Source organism: Podarcis cretensis (genome assembly GCF_951804945.1).
Source record: "Podarcis cretensis genome assembly, chromosome: 5".
Classification (NCBI taxonomy): Eukaryota; Metazoa; Chordata; class Lepidosauria; order Squamata; family Lacertidae; genus Podarcis; species Podarcis cretensis.
In genome coordinates this window covers 5,641,135-5,658,155 of record NC_137174.1, presented here as the reverse complement: position 1 = coordinate 5,658,155, position 17,021 = coordinate 5,641,135, and the positions used below count along the sequence as shown (strand labels likewise).

The following is a 17,021-nucleotide window of genomic DNA, read 5'->3' as shown; positions in this document are numbered from 1 at the left end:
CTATTTCCCTTTAATGTGTTAGAAAAGAAAGATTCCTCTGCGGGTATCTTTGTAATATGCAAAATGCAAATTCATTCTCATTTAATTGATTAGCGCGCACCGGGGGACAATTATTTAATGGCTTGACAGCCCGTCTAATTATCTGTCTGTGCGTCTGGCTCTCCAGATACAGAACTCGAACCGGGAATCCGGCAGCATCGCTTGCTTTCGGCGCGTGGTGGCTCAAACCGGGCTTTAGGAACATGCTCCCTGCTGCATTTCCCCAAAGGGTGGTGGGGCGGGGAAGAGAGAAACGTGGACCTCGTCCTTGGCCATTCAGCCCCTGTTCCCGGGAGGACCGGGGGCGCACATCTGCACGTGGCCGGAGATGCTCCTTCGAAGAAGCCGCTCCCCGCGCCGGCGCCTCGCCAAATCGCCCTGAACTTTGCCAGTGACTGCAGGGAAGCAAGCTGCATCCCTGCTTGGGGGTGGATCCGACAACTGCAAGAGCCCTTCTCGGTTCCAATTAGCCAAAGGAAAGAGGGAGAGGGAGACAGGGAGGGAGTGGAGGTGAGCTGCGGATTGGGGGGGGGGGGGAGGAAGGAGTTGCTTGGCAAGTCCGAGCAAGGGGCTGAGTTCTGGAGAGGACCGAAGAGGGCTGCTTCTCTCCTCCAGCACCCGCTGGCGCGCACGCACCTCCTCGCCTCTGAAGGAATTGCCTCGGAGCGAGCGAAAATCGCAGCCTCTTCCTGGACTCGAGTCGCAGAGTTTGCTGCCACCGAGCCCAACAAGACGCAACAACGCAGCCCACTTGACGCCTTGCTTGTGCAGAAACCACCGTCTTAGGGGAGGGCGCCTTCTTTTCTTCCTCATTCTTCCTTTCTTTCATGATATTGGCCAGAAGAGGAAGAAGAAAATGACTGTTTCTCTGGAGATCCCTGAATTTCTTCTCCTGAAGGATTTCCCATGAAATGCTACACGGGGAACCCGGGGTGGGAAAGATCTAAGTACTCTTCGGAGTGAAAAGCGGAACTTCTGAGCTTTGCTATTATCGATTTATTAACCCATTAAAACAAAGAACACCCTCATTGTTCTGGGACAGCATGGCAGCTACAGACCTCTTCATTTTGGCACTGTCTAGTGTTTTCCTAGACTTCTGGAGTCCGTGCCACACGACAGACACAAGCCAGCCAAGGTTACGCCTGTCACATAAAGGTAAGGCAACTTCTGTCTTTTTGTGTGAAATGCCTTTTTTAAAAAAATTAAAAAAATGCCCTCACTGGCATGGAATTGTGCCACCAGCCGTAAGTGCCATTTTCTCCCAGGCGTTTCTGATGCGTTTTTTAAAGATTTGCCTTCACAGGACAGCTTCGTTTCCACTCTTGGCAAACACGTGCACCTGCGTTGTACTGAACCAGCCAGGAGCTTGTGTGTCTTGAAGATGCAGACAGCAGAGAGTGAAACTCTGTCATTCACGTTCACCCTCAGCAAGTGTGAGCAAGTCTAGATGCTGAGCTGTAGCAGTCTCTTTAAGATGAGCTGGTGAACGAGGCTAACACAGCCAGCATCACAAACCTGGAATCAGTGGCGTAGTGTGGGGGGTGCAGGGGGGGCCGGCCACACCGGGCGCAACATCTGGGGGTTAGGGTTAGGGGGCGCAAATCCACAGGTTAGGGGGCGCAGATTACTTGCCTTGCCCTGGGTGCTGACAACCCACGCTACGCCACTGCCTGGAATATGTTCAATTACCGTGCAAAGTGGGGATGCCTGAATTCTAGGAGTTTGCCCCTTAAAAATATAAAGTTCAGGGAGGGATGTACTGAGACGTCTCGGTATTGTGAAGCTGCGTCCTGATTCAGGCAGAACCAGCCCAAGCAAGCAGCTCAACTTTGCACTTCCGTGCTCCCCAAAATAACCATTAGGCCACCCCAAATTGGTCTATATATTGCCCTGCCATTGAAGGACTGGTCCCCATTAAGAATTAGCAGGCTAAATTGAATCTCTCTTTTTGGATCTAGGCTGAGTATTTGGCAGAGTGGGGGTGGGCTGGATTCCTAAGCCGCCAGATGAATCATCTTCCAAACGAACAAGTGTCATCACACTGTAATTAAGCTGACTGACTGCCAATAGCAGTCTGCTTCCAGCTTAAATATATAGCCCAAAGTCAAATGTTACTTGACTAGAAAATATTTGTGCCTTTCTGAACTGTTTCTCAACTCTCCAGGTTTAGTGAAGGCAAGAGTGTCAGAAAGAAAGCACCTCATTTTCCCAAATCCCAGAGTTTAAAACCGCGCATCTGCTAATATTTCATCTCTGCATAATGCCTGCAGCAACCCAGGAAGTGAGACTCTCATTTGCTCGTGATGGGATTTGGTGAAAAGCTGCTTTGACAGAGAGGCTCACCTGTGGCTTCTAGGGAACAGGGGCAGGACTGAGCATTTGCCTAGTTCCTTGCAGAGGCAGCATAGATTGAAAAGTTATAAACCAGGAGCAAGGGCCCCCGCCCCTGTACCTCTGGGTAAACATGCCTGCACCCTGACTTGCACTACAATAAAAAAATTCCTTCCAGTAGCACCTTAAAAACCAACTAAGTTAGTTCTTGGTATAAGCTTTCGTGTGCATGCACACTTCTTCAGATACAAGCTCATACCAAGAACTAACTTAGTTGGTCTTTAAGGTGCTACTGGAAGGAATTTTTTTTATTTTGTTTTGACTATGGCAGACCAACACGGCTACCTATCTGTAACTTGCACTACAATGGTTGCAACAGATGGTGCTTCCATGTCCAAATACCAAATCTACATTGAGCCTCATCCTATTCATGTGTAAGGAAGTGTCATTGTGTTCAGTTGGGCTTTTTACCAAGTTAATGGAAATAGTGCTGCAGCTGTGAAGCCACATCTCTGCATATGTATACAGGCATGTTTTCCAATTTGTTCAGGGGGGGCTTACCCCAAAGAGAGGGTGCAGACATTTACTTGGGAACTAAGCCCCATTGAACTGTGTGGGGCTTGCTTCTGAGTACGCATGGGGGGAGGGGCTGGCTGTTAAGGCTCCACACCTGTGTTCACGTTCTTGGGAATAAACCTCATGTCATTCAGTGCTTCTTGCTTCTGAGTGAGCTTGTGCCTTCCAGATGGTTTTGACTACAAATCCCAGCAGCTGTGCTGGTTGGCGTTGATGGGAGTTGTAGTCCAGACATCTGGAGGGCACCCAGCTTGGCAAGTACTTTTCTCAAACCAAACTATAGGCAATAGAACTATTTAACTGGTTAGACTTCAGAAATTAGAAAACGGCTGCATTAATCTTAAAGTGTTTCTCAGATTTCTTCTTTCTGATCACCAGTTGGAGTGTTTAAAATGCGTAATATTTTTGTCATTATTGAGGCTGAGTAATGTGCTTTACACGGGGATGATACTGATAAGTAGCTTAGTATTATATGGCCACCTCACTTAACAACTTCACTAGCATCTGAAACATATCCAGTGGACTGCTTACAGCCATATATGAACCAGAGTAATTGCTCACCATTCCCTGGTTCTCTACTCACTGTTGTGAGTTAGAACCCCCATTTCGACACTAGGCATGCCCTCTAAAGAGAGTGGAAGGAGGAAATTCCATTGACTACGGTAGTTTGATTCTAGTTGTGGTGACAGGTGAAAAACAGGTTGCCAAGAGGAAACTGCGAACTGATCTTCAGTATGCATGCTTGAGTTGCAACTATGCTTCATAGAGTGATACAAACTGCTAATTGCAAGGAGAAAACAAAGATGGAATGAACAAGAAAGTTGACTATTCTAATTTATCAGAGTGTTTTGCTCAACCAATACTCTAGATTAGGTTTGATTTTGTTGTTTGTTTGTTTGTTTGTTTATACCTCAACTTTTCCATTGATGGGACTCAACATAGCTTATATAAAAATAAAAACAGCTAAACACATATATTAAAAAATTAAAAAACAATTAAACATTGATAGAATTACATGATTAATAAAATCATACACGGCTGACTATGGTTTACATAGCACATCCCCACAAAGCTCTCTGAAGCACAGTTGTATGGGGCACCCCATAAGAAAATAGGTTTGTGATTTGTCTGGATCTAAACATCGGCACCAATCAATGTGCTTGCAGTGCTGGTGGAACATTCCTGCCATGTTTGATTTTCGTTGTTGTGTATACTGTGTATATACGGACAATGACAATAAATTTATCTAAATCTAAATGTGCATTTATACTGTCCTACCTGAGTTTCATTCTGGCCCAGAGGTAAAAGTAATGTCTCATCGTTTGAACAAACAAGTCATCGATTGTCCTCACTGAAAGGAAATGGCTTGATTGATTGTCCTCATTCCCTCCATAAACATTAAAAAAAATATATCTGAAAAAATCTCTGGTTACAGGGATTTCAAATTACCCTAGCAACTATTAACAAAACAATTGTCCTCGCTGGAAATAATTGCGGCAATCAGACGGTTGCGTAAAACCCCATTGATCTCAAATTGACATCCACACATAATACAGTCCTGCAACTATCACAATGTACAACAGTCAATTCCCATAAAGTGGACATAACTTTAGACTGACTGTGTGCGGTTTTGTGTCTGAGGTGCGTGTGTTACTGTCTGAAATAAATAAACCTCTTTTTGTACTTCTGCACAGCAGTACATTGGTTGACAGTTTGGACTGGCTTCCTGCTAGGTTGCTATTGGTATTAGTGCTTCTGCATTCACTTGCTAGCATAAATGTTTTCCCGATGGTTGAAATGAATAGTGCATTTCACTATGTTTTTCTTCAAGTATTGCTGGGAATCAGTAGCAGCACATCATAACTCTGGCAATTCTTTTACAGTACATGAAAAAATGTCTTTCCTAGATATTGCTTGTACATGAGTCAGCTGCCATTCATCCCAATGCATTCTTCAATATGATGATAATTTGTCAGGTTAAAGGTCCATTTTCCATGTGCGTTTTACAAAAGCATATAGTGCAAGCTACTTATCATGAGTAAGTGGCTGCAACTTGGGTTGTGGTGGTCAGAGCAATGGGGGGGGGGGGAGAGGCCCAAGCAATTCGAAGCAGCAGACTTGCTTTCCCAACCCAAAGAACCACAAGAACAATGGGCAAATGCTGCTGGTGCTTTTCAAACATGTGTGCATGATTGTCTCCCGTCTGAACTGTATAGTCCAGAGGATGTTGCTGTGGGTACCAAGGGCACAAAAACATAAAGATGTGGAGATTGCGCCACAACCTTTTCAGCAAAGACAGTCTAAGCTTTGCAGCAAGTTGCCATTTCATTGTAATTAATCCCACTGTGTGCCTAAAATGTAACGTTCGTGTTAGCACTCAGTGATTGACATTAATGAGTGGATGCAGAGTTCTTATGATGTGGCCAAGCACAATGGAGAGTTATTATTTTAAACAAAACCAAGCACCAGCCCTTTCATCACCCGGTGCTTTCTTTATCATGTGATGTGCAGAATTGGTAAAAGGTGATTTCCTCAATCTGAAGAGAAACCACAGTGTGATGTGCAGAATCGGTGTGGATATGCCCTATAAGAATAATAATAGGATCATAGAATTATAGGGTGGGAAGGGACGCCGAGGGTCATCTAGCCCAACCCTATGGTGGCAGTGCAGGAATCTCAACTAAAGCACCCATGACATGTGGTAGGCTGGTACTAGGTTTTGTAAGAGCCCAGCAAGTCTACCCTTCCAACGGTTGACTTATCTCAACTGGAAGCACGTACCAAGAAGGCTAAGGGAAAGGGGTGCTTAACTCAGAAGGCGGTCTTGCCAGTGGTGGAGGTAGAGGAGAGTGGAGGGTGCCCCCAGCAGCATGATCCTGGTGGGGTGCCATCATGGCTGCCCCCCCCCACGCTGGGTGCCACGCCCCCTGGCAGTGTGCCACGCCCCCAGGATGCCTGCCAGCCCTGCTCCCGCCTGCTCTCCACCCCACCCATGAAGCTCCGCCACTGGGTCTTGCTCCAGGGGTTCATATTATCCCCTGAGGTTCCAGGCACGTTCCTCCTCCTCCTATGAAGAGTTCAGGGTTCAGGGCTTATTGAGCCACTTTCTAGATTTGCCTATGGCAATGAGCCACACTACACATCAGAACTGTGTTGTGCACAAAGCAGTGTTGTGCACTACATGCTAACATGGAGATCAAGCCTCAATCCCAAACCATGTTGTTTAGTATCAACAGACTGGAGTGACCCAGTCTTAAAACTCTATACAAAACTGCCTAAATGACTATTCGCTTCCCCAGGTGTTAGAAATTCGTACTATGACATTAACACACACCCAAAAAAAATTGTACTGGAAGGTTAAGAGAAAAATTACAGTGATTCTGCCACAGGTCAAACCATTCGCAATGCACTAATTGGATTGTGCAGAGGGCAGGCTCTTGTTTTTGAATGGAAGCTTGGATTATTGGGGAAAGGCAAATTCTGTACTTGTTTCCAGACACGGCATGAAGTACGCATAGTTGGGATTCAGATGACTTAAGCTCGCTTTTTTTGAAATTCGAATGCTAAAATATTTCACCCATCCAAAATGTGTTTAATGTTCACTTCAGTCTACGTTACTCAAATACTCCTGGAGATAAATGCTTAACTAGTTAGATGGCTGAACAGGCTTTCCAGAAACGTTACTGCAGAAAGCAATAAAATGAAGTGTGTGAGAGAGACAGGCATAAATAATGCCTTCCACTCAGAAGTAATAAGTTGTTTCCTTCATCGATTGGTCTTTTATTGTCTTGTTGATGGCCAGTGATTTGTTACACTTGCAGTATTATGAAGTGTTAGGTAGTTATGTACATTTGTGAGGTGTAACTTCTTAAACAACTGCTTTCCATCTGTTTTGCTTGTGTAGAATGACTAACATTAAGACTCAGGCAAGAAAGAGCCCACTTATCACTCAGCAACTTGCCAGTCACGTTCTGAACTCTTGAGAATGCATTGTAAATATTAGCATTTTTGCAAACATCTTTATCTTCTATTTTGCCACAACTTTCCCTCGTAATTGCTTTTGGTGATAAACTGACATGCAAAAACCTGTTAAGAAGAACAGTATAATTGGTGCCTGGTGCATGTTTTCATGAAGCCATTCGTGATTCAGAAGCATCTTACAAAAGAAACTGCAGTTGAACATTTTAGTGAAATTCTCATGGGTGGGGTTTTTACTTTAAGATGGAATGAAGGGCATCCCTTAAAAACAAGACAAGTAACAATACTGTTATGTACTGAAGTTCTCACCCTGGGCCAGCAGGGGGATACTGTAGATAGTTTTCACTCAGGTCCACATATGCAAATAAGGAATTGAAAGTGACATTCAGTGGGCCTGTGAATAAACAAGAGCTGTTTGAAGAATCGCTGTGTTGTCTGATATGTTCACCCACAACTTAACAAATACCAGTCTCAGGCCCTTGGTAGCCAGCCTCCCCAGGTCCCCGTACTTTGGGTACAGAACAGGAGAAGACATTGTCTGGTAACTTCTCTCATGGGGAAGGCAGTCAGGGAGGCTGCAGGGTGCTGGGAAAATATTTAATGGAAATAAAACCACACAAGTCACCCTCACCCATCTCACAATGATATGGTGCTATCTACCCCATACACATTGAAATTAGGAAGAAATTCTGAAGTGCTCTGAGAACAAGGAAGAAACACAGAGGCCTCTTTTTTGGGAGAGAGGGGAAATTTGAGGAATTGGGATGTCAGGTTTCAGTACTGTACTAACTTTGACTCATATATTGTGGTTGCTGCCTTTTCTAGGTTAGAAAAAAGAGATAATGGACGGACTTTTGTAAACCAAGAAAATATTTAATAAACTTATTTAGAAAGAAAGAAAGAAAGAAAGAAAGAAAGAAAGAAAGAAAGGGATAAGAAAAGCATTTGAGTCTTCTTCAGGAATTCCTCATGTGCAAACATGGTAAAAGGGGATTAGCCCTGTCCCCAAAGCCACACATCTCCTCCCATTCCTGTTGTGTTGGGCATTATTTCTGAGGAAGGTAGTCTGCGCCAGTAAGTGTTAAGTTATCGTGGGAAAGGCAATGGGGATTAGCATGGTAGCTCCTCTCTCCGCTCATAGCTGTTGTCCTCATCCTCCAACCCATTTAGGGTGATCTTCTGAACTGAGAGCATCCTGTGCCCATGGAAGATGCTCAGATGTTTTAGGGGGATCCTTGGGAAAAGATCAGGGTTCTAAAATACATGGGGAACTGCTGTAAGTACAACAGGCTTCCCATTTCATAAGCTAACCCTCCAAATGTTGGGGGACGGTGAGAACAGTGATGAGGTGGCAGAGCTTATTGGCTTATGACATAACGCTTATTGGTAATGCATGAAAAGGTCTATAGTTGCCCAGGATTCTAAATCACAAGGAGAGCTAAATCACCTATGAGTAGGCTCCTTGCTTGAGAAGTTATGCCCAACAGGGCCACAGGGGCAGCTGTGTGACTTTGGGGTTGGACACATGAACTCAAAGCCTCTTTTAGCACCCTGACCCTCTTCATGCAGCCAACACCCGAAGAAAGCTTTGGTGGAGGAGAATTGCATCTTATGGTTGCCAGAGAGCAATAATTCTCATCCTCCACAACAAGGGATAAGGGCCAACTTGAAAATCTGTAGCAAGCTGAACAGCAACTTATTGTGTATTACATGCATAATGAAAAGTTAAGACTTTGCATAATGTTCTGCACAAATGCTAAGACTAGGGAGACAAATTGCCTTTCTAATCTCTTTTGTACCTTAAATGTTGACTGGGTACACAAAAGGGTGGGCAAACTTGAGCCTTGTTGGGCCATCTTTTTCTTTTCTTTTCTTTCTACTAGTACCCCAACATCTACCAAGCTGAGTCAGGAACTAAAGGCATAGAATTAAACTACAGGGTGCCTCTGATCACATTCTGAGCCTAGGAATTTGTTTTCAGTACCTGAGTTCACAGTTCACACCAAAGTCCTGCCCTACTTTGCTTTCTTCAATTCAGCAGCCTAATCTGGATGGCAAAATAATTTATTTGTTGCAGTTGGCCAACAATTAGCATGCGATTTGCACAACTCTGTCTTGAAAGTGTGGCTTTAAGTATTCAACTTCCTCACCCTACCCTTTCCTACTTTACTATTGAGGCCTGGTTATTTAGACTTTAAGCACTCACCATGGAATAGCCCCAAAGCATGTTTGCCCAAAGTATGGCAAATTCAATTTTAACCCCTTGAGGGACACCTCGTACCCATGTTTTCCTTCTCACAAATCCCAATGCTGGGTGGGGGTGGGACACACACATGTGTGAGAGATTTGTTCTTCCACCCCTAGTACCTGGAGCTAACAATGGCCAATTGGGTCTCCTTCTTCTGAGTTACCCAAAGGGCCTCAGTGAGACCTACATGTAAAGGACAAAATCATGAACATTTCAATGCTGTGAGAAAACAACATCTGTGTCTATGATGCAGGACTGGTCACAGCAACTTCACATATCATGGGATAATTGCAGTTATTGTTGTAAATTCAATTTATATCCTGCTGTTCCTCTTAAAGGAGCCCAGGGCAGCCAAAACCAAAATGGCAAGACAATGCCATTTAAATGAAAACGTGTTTAAAACATTTTAAAACACATACTTGTTTCCTTTTGACTTTGTGAGAAATGTAAGTGTTGGAATTCTTAGACTTGTAACAAGATCCTAGAAGCTACATAAAATGGCCTCAGCATCGTCTTATTCTTTGGTAGCCTAATGTCATGGATCTAATTCTACTTTGGTGGTCTAGCCTGTCGCTGATAAGTCTTCCAAATTGCAATTATTCACATGGCCCACAGAGACAATTGCACATTTATATTAAGCTGTACTATATCCATTTACACGCCTTTTTCTCTGCCTGCAGATATAGACTTGAGAAACAAACATGGAAAGCACAGGAAACAGACACACACACACAAAAGTAGGCTGCTCATAGTGTTTGGAAAGGTGAGAATTGTATTATGGCGAGAGCTTATATGGAGTGTGAATACAAACAGGAATGATAATCGGAATTTATATGTGTTTGGGAAAGGCTACACAGCAAGCTGTCTGTGACATTCTTGAATCCTCTAAAAATGCAATTGTACTAAGCACTGTTTACTTCCATTCTGTTTTGTAACTTAGTCCATATATAACACAGTCAGACAAAAATTGATGCAGTTGATCAAGCTCAAAATTATATTCCGATTGCATGATTTTTGCGTGTTAAGATCTCAAGATCTCCCCCAATACATAAAGACACAATTGACACAGAATTTAGTTTAAGGTTATTGGCATAATTTTGGCCACATCTTTATTGATTACAGATTGTAAGTGGTTTGCTTAGGCATCGGTTTCTGACTAGCTGCACCTGACCTCAGCAGGGCAGCACTGACGACTGGACACTGGCAAAGGTCAGTACAGGTAAACATCGTGGGGGAGCATTGGACCAGGCACAGTCTCAAACTCACGCCAAATGCTACCAGGGGCTCTGGCGTGGCCCTAACCCCTGAAAGGGGATCGGACAAAAGCAAGGCGAGCCCCTGGATTCCTTTAATGGAATACACTTTCGTGCATTGGGAGGGGCAGGTGTGACAACCTCCCCTCTACTCCACCTTGAGCCAATGCCTAACCGCCAAACCTTACAAAGCTGTGACAATTTGCTACGCGGCAGGCGAAACCCAAATGGCACCAGCCAATCCACCAAATGGGAAAATTCCTACCGGGCCCCCTGTTCCAAAACAGACGACCCACAATGGCACAAAGGTAAAGGTAAAGGTACCCCTGCCCGTACGGGCCAGTCTTGACAGACTCTGGGGTTGTGCGCCCATCTCACTTAAGAGGCCAGGGGCCAGCGCTGTCCGGAGACACTTCCGGGTCACGTGGCCAGCGTGACATCGCTGCTCTGGCGAGCCAGAGCCGCACACGGAAACGCCGTTTACCTTCCCGCTGGTAAGCGGTCCCTATTTATCTACTTGCACCCAGAGGTGCTTTCGAACTGCTAGGTTGGCAGGTGCTGGGACCGAGCAGCGGGAGCGCACCCCACCGCAGGGCTTCGAACCGCCGACCTTTCGATCGGCAAGCCCTAGGCGCTGAGGCTTTAACCCACAGCGCCACCTGCGTCAGCAAGGTCATAATGAACCCTAAATATAGGGAAGGTGGGTGGGTGATCCGATGTGTGAAGTGAAAAAGAGGAAGCTCAATGCAATGTGCAGTGGTATATAGAGGTCTCTTGGCTAATGCATGAAATGATCCCAATGGCCAGATTTACCCCAGCAACCGAGGGACCACCAACCGGGTTGTTGTGGCTATCCAATTGCTCCCACCCACACAAGCAGTGAGGTCAGTCCTGATGATACCACCACAACACGTGCTCTCTGGGAGGACGACACAATTTGTTAGATTAGCCAGATTTGCAGCAACTGCTCAAAATTTGAGGAAAATGATTTGTTATTATTATGTACAGATAACTTGAAACTTATGCACATTTAGCTTGTGTGCATGCAGCTTTAAACGCTTGACAATTTTTTTAAGGAAAGGAAAGGCAGCGGGGACCTCTGGGAAAAAAGACAGGCAATCCCACCCACTCTGGACCCCAATGTGTTTTGACTATATACGGTTTTGGCACAATGCCCTGTGTAAGTTCAGAATTGCCTGTATTGCCGTATTGTTGTGATTTATCATTGTAGGCTGCCTTGTGGAGATGCTTTCTTGAAAGGTCGGTTATATTTACAAAAAAGCAAATAATCCCTTGTATTTGTTCGGACTCATCCTTAGTTTTCCTCTAGAATTGCTCTACTCAAGAGAACTGGGGAGTGAGGCGAACAACTGAAGTGCTTCTTCACATATGGAATAACATTAATTATCACTATTATTTTGCCAGAAGCTGTGGTAAAGGCTTAGATGGCCCTTTAAAAGGAAAAAGTACATTTTGGATGGGTCTAATCATTTGGATAGTGTTCTCGAAGCTACCAGCATGAGTTTGACCAAACTGCGGGAGGCAGTGGAAGACAGGAATGCCTGGCATGCTCTGGTCCAGGGGGTCATGAAGAGTCAGACACTAGTTGTAATGAGGTATGGGGTTGCTTGTGCGTAAAGGGCAAACTGCTCCAGGCTGAGTAGTTTGGACAAAACTTTCCCCCCCAGGCTGGACAGTCAGTACACCATGACTGTCTCAGTCACTGGAAGAATCCGTCAGTGGGCGTTTCCTGAATTTCTTCCAACATAAGAGTTCTTTCACACCCAATCGTCGTCTCCCTTCTCTGCGCGAAAGCTGTCTGCGCAGAGCGGGCTTCCCCAGAGGAGGTCCTGTGCTCTCCCCGCTGGTTCCACTGGAAGAGTCCTGGAGTCTTCTCTCCGCAGCTCCCTCGGACTCCCCTTTCTCCCTGGTGTCACCTCTATCTCCTACCCCAGCGGAAGCGTCCTCTCTCCCTTTGCTGGTTCCCTCTCCAGCATAATCATTAGGGAGCCTCAGCGCCACCCTTGGCTCCGATGGCAGTTCCCTGACACTAGTAAACAACAACAACAAATCATAGCTGTCAGCTGTGATGTTCAGGCTGCCTCTGTTTCTGAAGCGACCTTCACTTGCACAGACTCTGCACCTTGGAATAGCAGGTGCTGGGATCAGCCCTCTTCATGCCCAGCTCATGGGCCCGATGAGGCATTGACTTCCCACTGTTGGAAACAGAATGCTGGGCTGTATGGACCCATGAAAGCATTTCTTGTATTCCGTGAGTAACTTAAAGCAATTGATTTGGTAACATGCAAAGTGGCCATCAGAATCGAGGTAGCTATGTTCAGGATTGTTGTCTCCTCGTTTTATCTGTATGTTTTAGATCTCCCCTCAGCTCCTCTCATAACTGCATCTTGTCAACAAAAGCTTCTGTGGATTTTGTGCAGCAGGACTTGGAAGGGTTTGAAGTTGCTTGGCATGAAGAAGACTGCAAGCTGCGTCGACTTCACTCCTCAGGCTGTTTTCAGCTTTTGTTCTTTACACTGGAGAAGAACTGAGTGTCACTTGAAGTTACAAAACATGAATGGGCTGGATGTGGCTGTTTCTGTTCTCTTATCTCTCTGCTTTCAAAGTGACAACACCATCTGTTGGAAACTTTATGGTGCAAGTCAGGGCTCCGCTAGAAACAAAAGTTTTACTTAATGTCGCATTAATATTCTCGAGGTGATTTACTGTATGCTGTGCAGCAACACACATCTGTTTTCAGCCTTCCTGAGGAACCTTGGGTCAACGAGTACTGTAAAACGTTGCAGTTGGGAATACTTAGCATTATTAAATCTGGTGTCCTGGTTCTCTTCATGCTGCCAGACCAAGATGATGAAATGGCAGTGTGCAGTCAGCACTAATTAGGAATCCCTCGTCTTTTTTTAAGAAACATGCTTCCCCAGGAGAGGGAAAGGATAGAAAACCACTTCAGTCCATTTGAAACATTTGTTCATTTTCGAAGCTCTTTTCCAGTTTAGCTGGTGGCCATATGTCCAGTCCACTGAAATCCTCCATGGGGGGCAGTTTTGCAGCCACAGGAGCATGGAAGAAGGAGCATACGAGACAAATGGGCCACTGAGTTTGCCAGGAGCACCCTGCATGAGGCCAGTGGCACATTTCTTTTAGCTGCTGCGTAGTCAGACTGCTCGTATATTTGTTCCTACCAAGGATGGCAGCCTGGGGGATTTTAGCATGTATGAACTAGGCCCTAGACAAGCTGTTGAGATGGAATGGCACTGAACATTCCAGGGCTGATGAGGCATGAAATGGAGTTTCCTGTTCAAAAACAGATGGGGAGCTTTGTATCACAAAATAGTGAGACCAAAAGACCATCTAGTCCATCAATTCCTAAAGTTTTGTTGTACGGGGGACCACCGTTATGGTTTGCTTCTTCTTTGTGAACCTCCACAAAGTATAGGAAATGATGCAGAAGATGGAATAAAAGCATCCCAGAAGTCTCCAGTCAAACATGGGGAGAGCCCTCAGGCTTCCCAGAAATATTATGTTGGAGAAGGCAGAAAGTGGTGGTGCATCTGTCATGGGAAAAGTTGCTCTGCAGCACCCATCTCTTCCTTCCACCTGCTCCAAGGTAGGTTTCTGGGGAGACTGGGGCTAAGAGAGACAGAAGTCAGTTCACAGGTTCAGGATGGCCAGTGTCTTGTTCACAAATTGTGTCCTCCTCCCAGAGAGCACGCATTGCGGTGAGATCATCAAGTCTGACATCACTGGTGTGTGGGTGGGAGCGATTGGATAGACACAACAACCCGATTGGTGGTCCCTCGGTTGCTGGGGTAAATCTGGCCCTTGGGATCGTTTCATGCATTAACCTCGGGACCCATATATACTGCTGCACGTTGGATTGAGCTTCCTCTTTTTCGCCTCATGCATCGGATCACCTGCCCAACCTCCCTATATTTAGGGTCTTGCTATGACCTTGCTATGCCATCATGGGTCGTCTGTTTTTGGGACAGGGGGCCCGCTAGGAATTTTCCCATTTGGCTGATTGACTGGTGCCACTTGGGTTTCACCCAAGTCACAACTTTGTAAGGTTTGGCTATTAGGCATTGGTTCAATGGTGGTGGAGGGGATGTGGATAGGCTGTGCCGGCCCCTCCAATGCTAGGGTATTCCGTTAAAGGAATCCAGGGGCTCGCCTTGCTTTTGTCTGGTCCCCTTCCAGGGGTTAGGGCCACGCCAGAGCCCCTGGGAGCATTTGGGGTGAGCCTGAGTCATGTTCCCGGACCAATGCTCCCCCAAGATGTTTTCCCTTACTGACCTCTGCCAGAGTCCAGGTGTCAGTGCTGCCCTGCTGAGGTCAGGTGCAGCTAGTCAGGAACCAATGCCTAAGCAAACCACTCACGATCTGTAATCAATAAAGATGTGGCCAAAATTAAGCCAATAACCTAAACCATCAGGGTTGTGTCCACCCAGATCCTGCTCACAGATATCCAGTCAAATGAGCACCAGAGCAAACAGTCATGACAGTTCAAAACACTCCTAAATTATGGGACAGGAGAAGGTGAAGCATTGCAAGGGAGGGAAGCTTGACTAGTTGGTGAGCAAGCATTACTGAAATAATAGTGACAAAGTTAAAAGAATAGTGACACAGCACAGCAAGCCTTCTATTGTTCCCCCTTTTTCATCACTGCATGCATTCAGCAGAACTGCTTGAGATGTAGAAGTGCAGATCAATCAACATTAATCACCTTGGCATTTTCATCTACTTTCATCTGGGAGATCACCTGAAAGTGCCCTTTGGGCAACAGGTAGTCTGTGGGCCACAGTTTAGAAATGTAGAAATGTACCTGTGACACAGGGCCAGCTATCTCACCCACCTTTAGGGTTGACATATTTCAAAAAGTAAAAACAGGGACACCCTGAAAATTGTTGAGTTTTAAAGGAAAACCTGAAAGTTGTTGATTTTTCTATTGACTTGTCTAAGATCCAGGACAAAGTTCTGCCTTTTGGAAATTCCCTCTGAATATCAGTTTCGCCTTTGAAATCCAGGTAATCTCTGGGGAAAACCAGACGTTTGGCAGCCCTTCCCAAGGTCAGTCCCACCATGTCCCTCAAGTGAAGTACAGGTGCAGAAGAACACAAATGATGGGGAAAGGAAGAAGAAGAAGAAGAAGAAGAAGAAGAAGAAGAAGAAGAAGAAGAAGAAGTTAGGATCACTGCCAGTGTACATTGAAACTTATTAGTCAAATCATCCCAAGAAAAAATTAGCTGGGCGCATCTCCATGGCACCTGGTGTCACAAACCCTGGTGCTTCAAAAAAGGCTTCCATCATTTGTGACTCATCAAGTGGAATCCAACCCTTCAGCCATGTACAGAGGCCCACCCCTTTTTAAAATTATTTTTTAACCTACTTGGAACTTGGGTAATTAGTCAGGCCACAATGTATGACTGGCGGCTTCATTGAATTTGGGTTATGCTGCACATTTTGTTGCCATGTTCCAGAGGCAGTGTGGTGGAAAGAGCCTAAGGAATGGGTTGTAGGAGGAGAGACTTGCTTGAGAGGTTCTTCTCACATCTGTTTTCTAATTGTCGTCTTCACTGTGATTTAGCTTCATTTGCCTTATGATGCAGCTGCTAAGTCATTGTTATTTATTGGACCTGATTTTATGATTTCTGAATTTTTGTGTTTTGTTATCCCCCCCCCCCGAATACATTTATTGCTTTCTTTTACTGTTCCCTGCTTTGGGGAAACCCAGCCAGATGGGCGGGGTACAAATAATAAATTGTTGTTGTTGTTGTTGTTGGGATTGAAAATATTCAGCGAGCAGCTGGTACTGGGTCACACCCAGGACTGAGGAAGCAGGGGAAAAACAGGGTTACGTTCTGTGTGTCCATGTACAAATAAGTGTGAACCATCTCAGAGTCTCCTATCCTATACTTTTAGGCTCCTGTTTTTGCCTTCTTAAAGAAACACAGGAACTGCTTTTCAGAAAATGCTTCTGCAGTCTTCATGTCCACTGTCAAGTTCAGTTCTGATAACTGTATTTGCCCTGAGTCGATCACTTCTTAGATGCAAACAGCTTTGGCCGCAAGAGGAGAGAAGGAATGCTTAAGCACTCTCCTGTTTGCCGGAGACATTCCTTTTGCCCTTGGGTTTCTTGCTTCTAGATAGTTTCCGAGGTCACCCAGATGGCAACAAATGCCAGCCAAGCATCTGCATAGTTTCATTCTGGAGAGTGAATACCTTAAGTCAAAACTTTGTGCATCTCCTTGTATTTCAGGGAACATCCTTAACCATTGGCTAGTTACAAATCCTTGCAGATACAGTGAAACTAAGCAAGCAAGCAGTCCGTCCACAACTACACACTTAGGTGGTTATCTGTAAAACACACAAACAAAAGAAAGTGCTGGACTGTCAAACGTCTTGACAGAATACATGCACTAGGGCTGGGAGATATCTATTTTTCAATATATCACCAGATCAACATTGTGATATACTGATATATATATACTGATGTATAAGTTGAATAAATAATAATAATAATACTGATAGATCAGTGATGTGCTAAATAAAGATGGAGCTCTGTAGAGACACCAACT

At 45.1% G+C, this 17,021-nt stretch overlaps 1 protein-coding gene across 2 annotated transcripts in view; it reads left to right on the top strand.

Moving 5' to 3' along the window:
* The first annotated feature begins 582 nt into the window (after positions 1 to 582).
* Positions 583 to 17,021, top strand: part of SEMA3E (semaphorin 3E) — a 169,059-nt gene continuing 152,620 nt past the window's right edge. Inside the window, exon 1 of one of the 2 annotated variants that reach the window (XM_079975172.1) lies at positions 583 to 1,194. In XM_079975172.1, coding sequence (XP_079831298.1) covers positions 1,083 to 1,194 — 112 coding nt within the window. In that variant the 5' untranslated portion in view covers positions 583 to 1,082. The remainder of the gene's footprint in view (positions 1,195 to 17,021) is intronic. The other variant, XM_079975173.1, reaches the window with a different exon arrangement.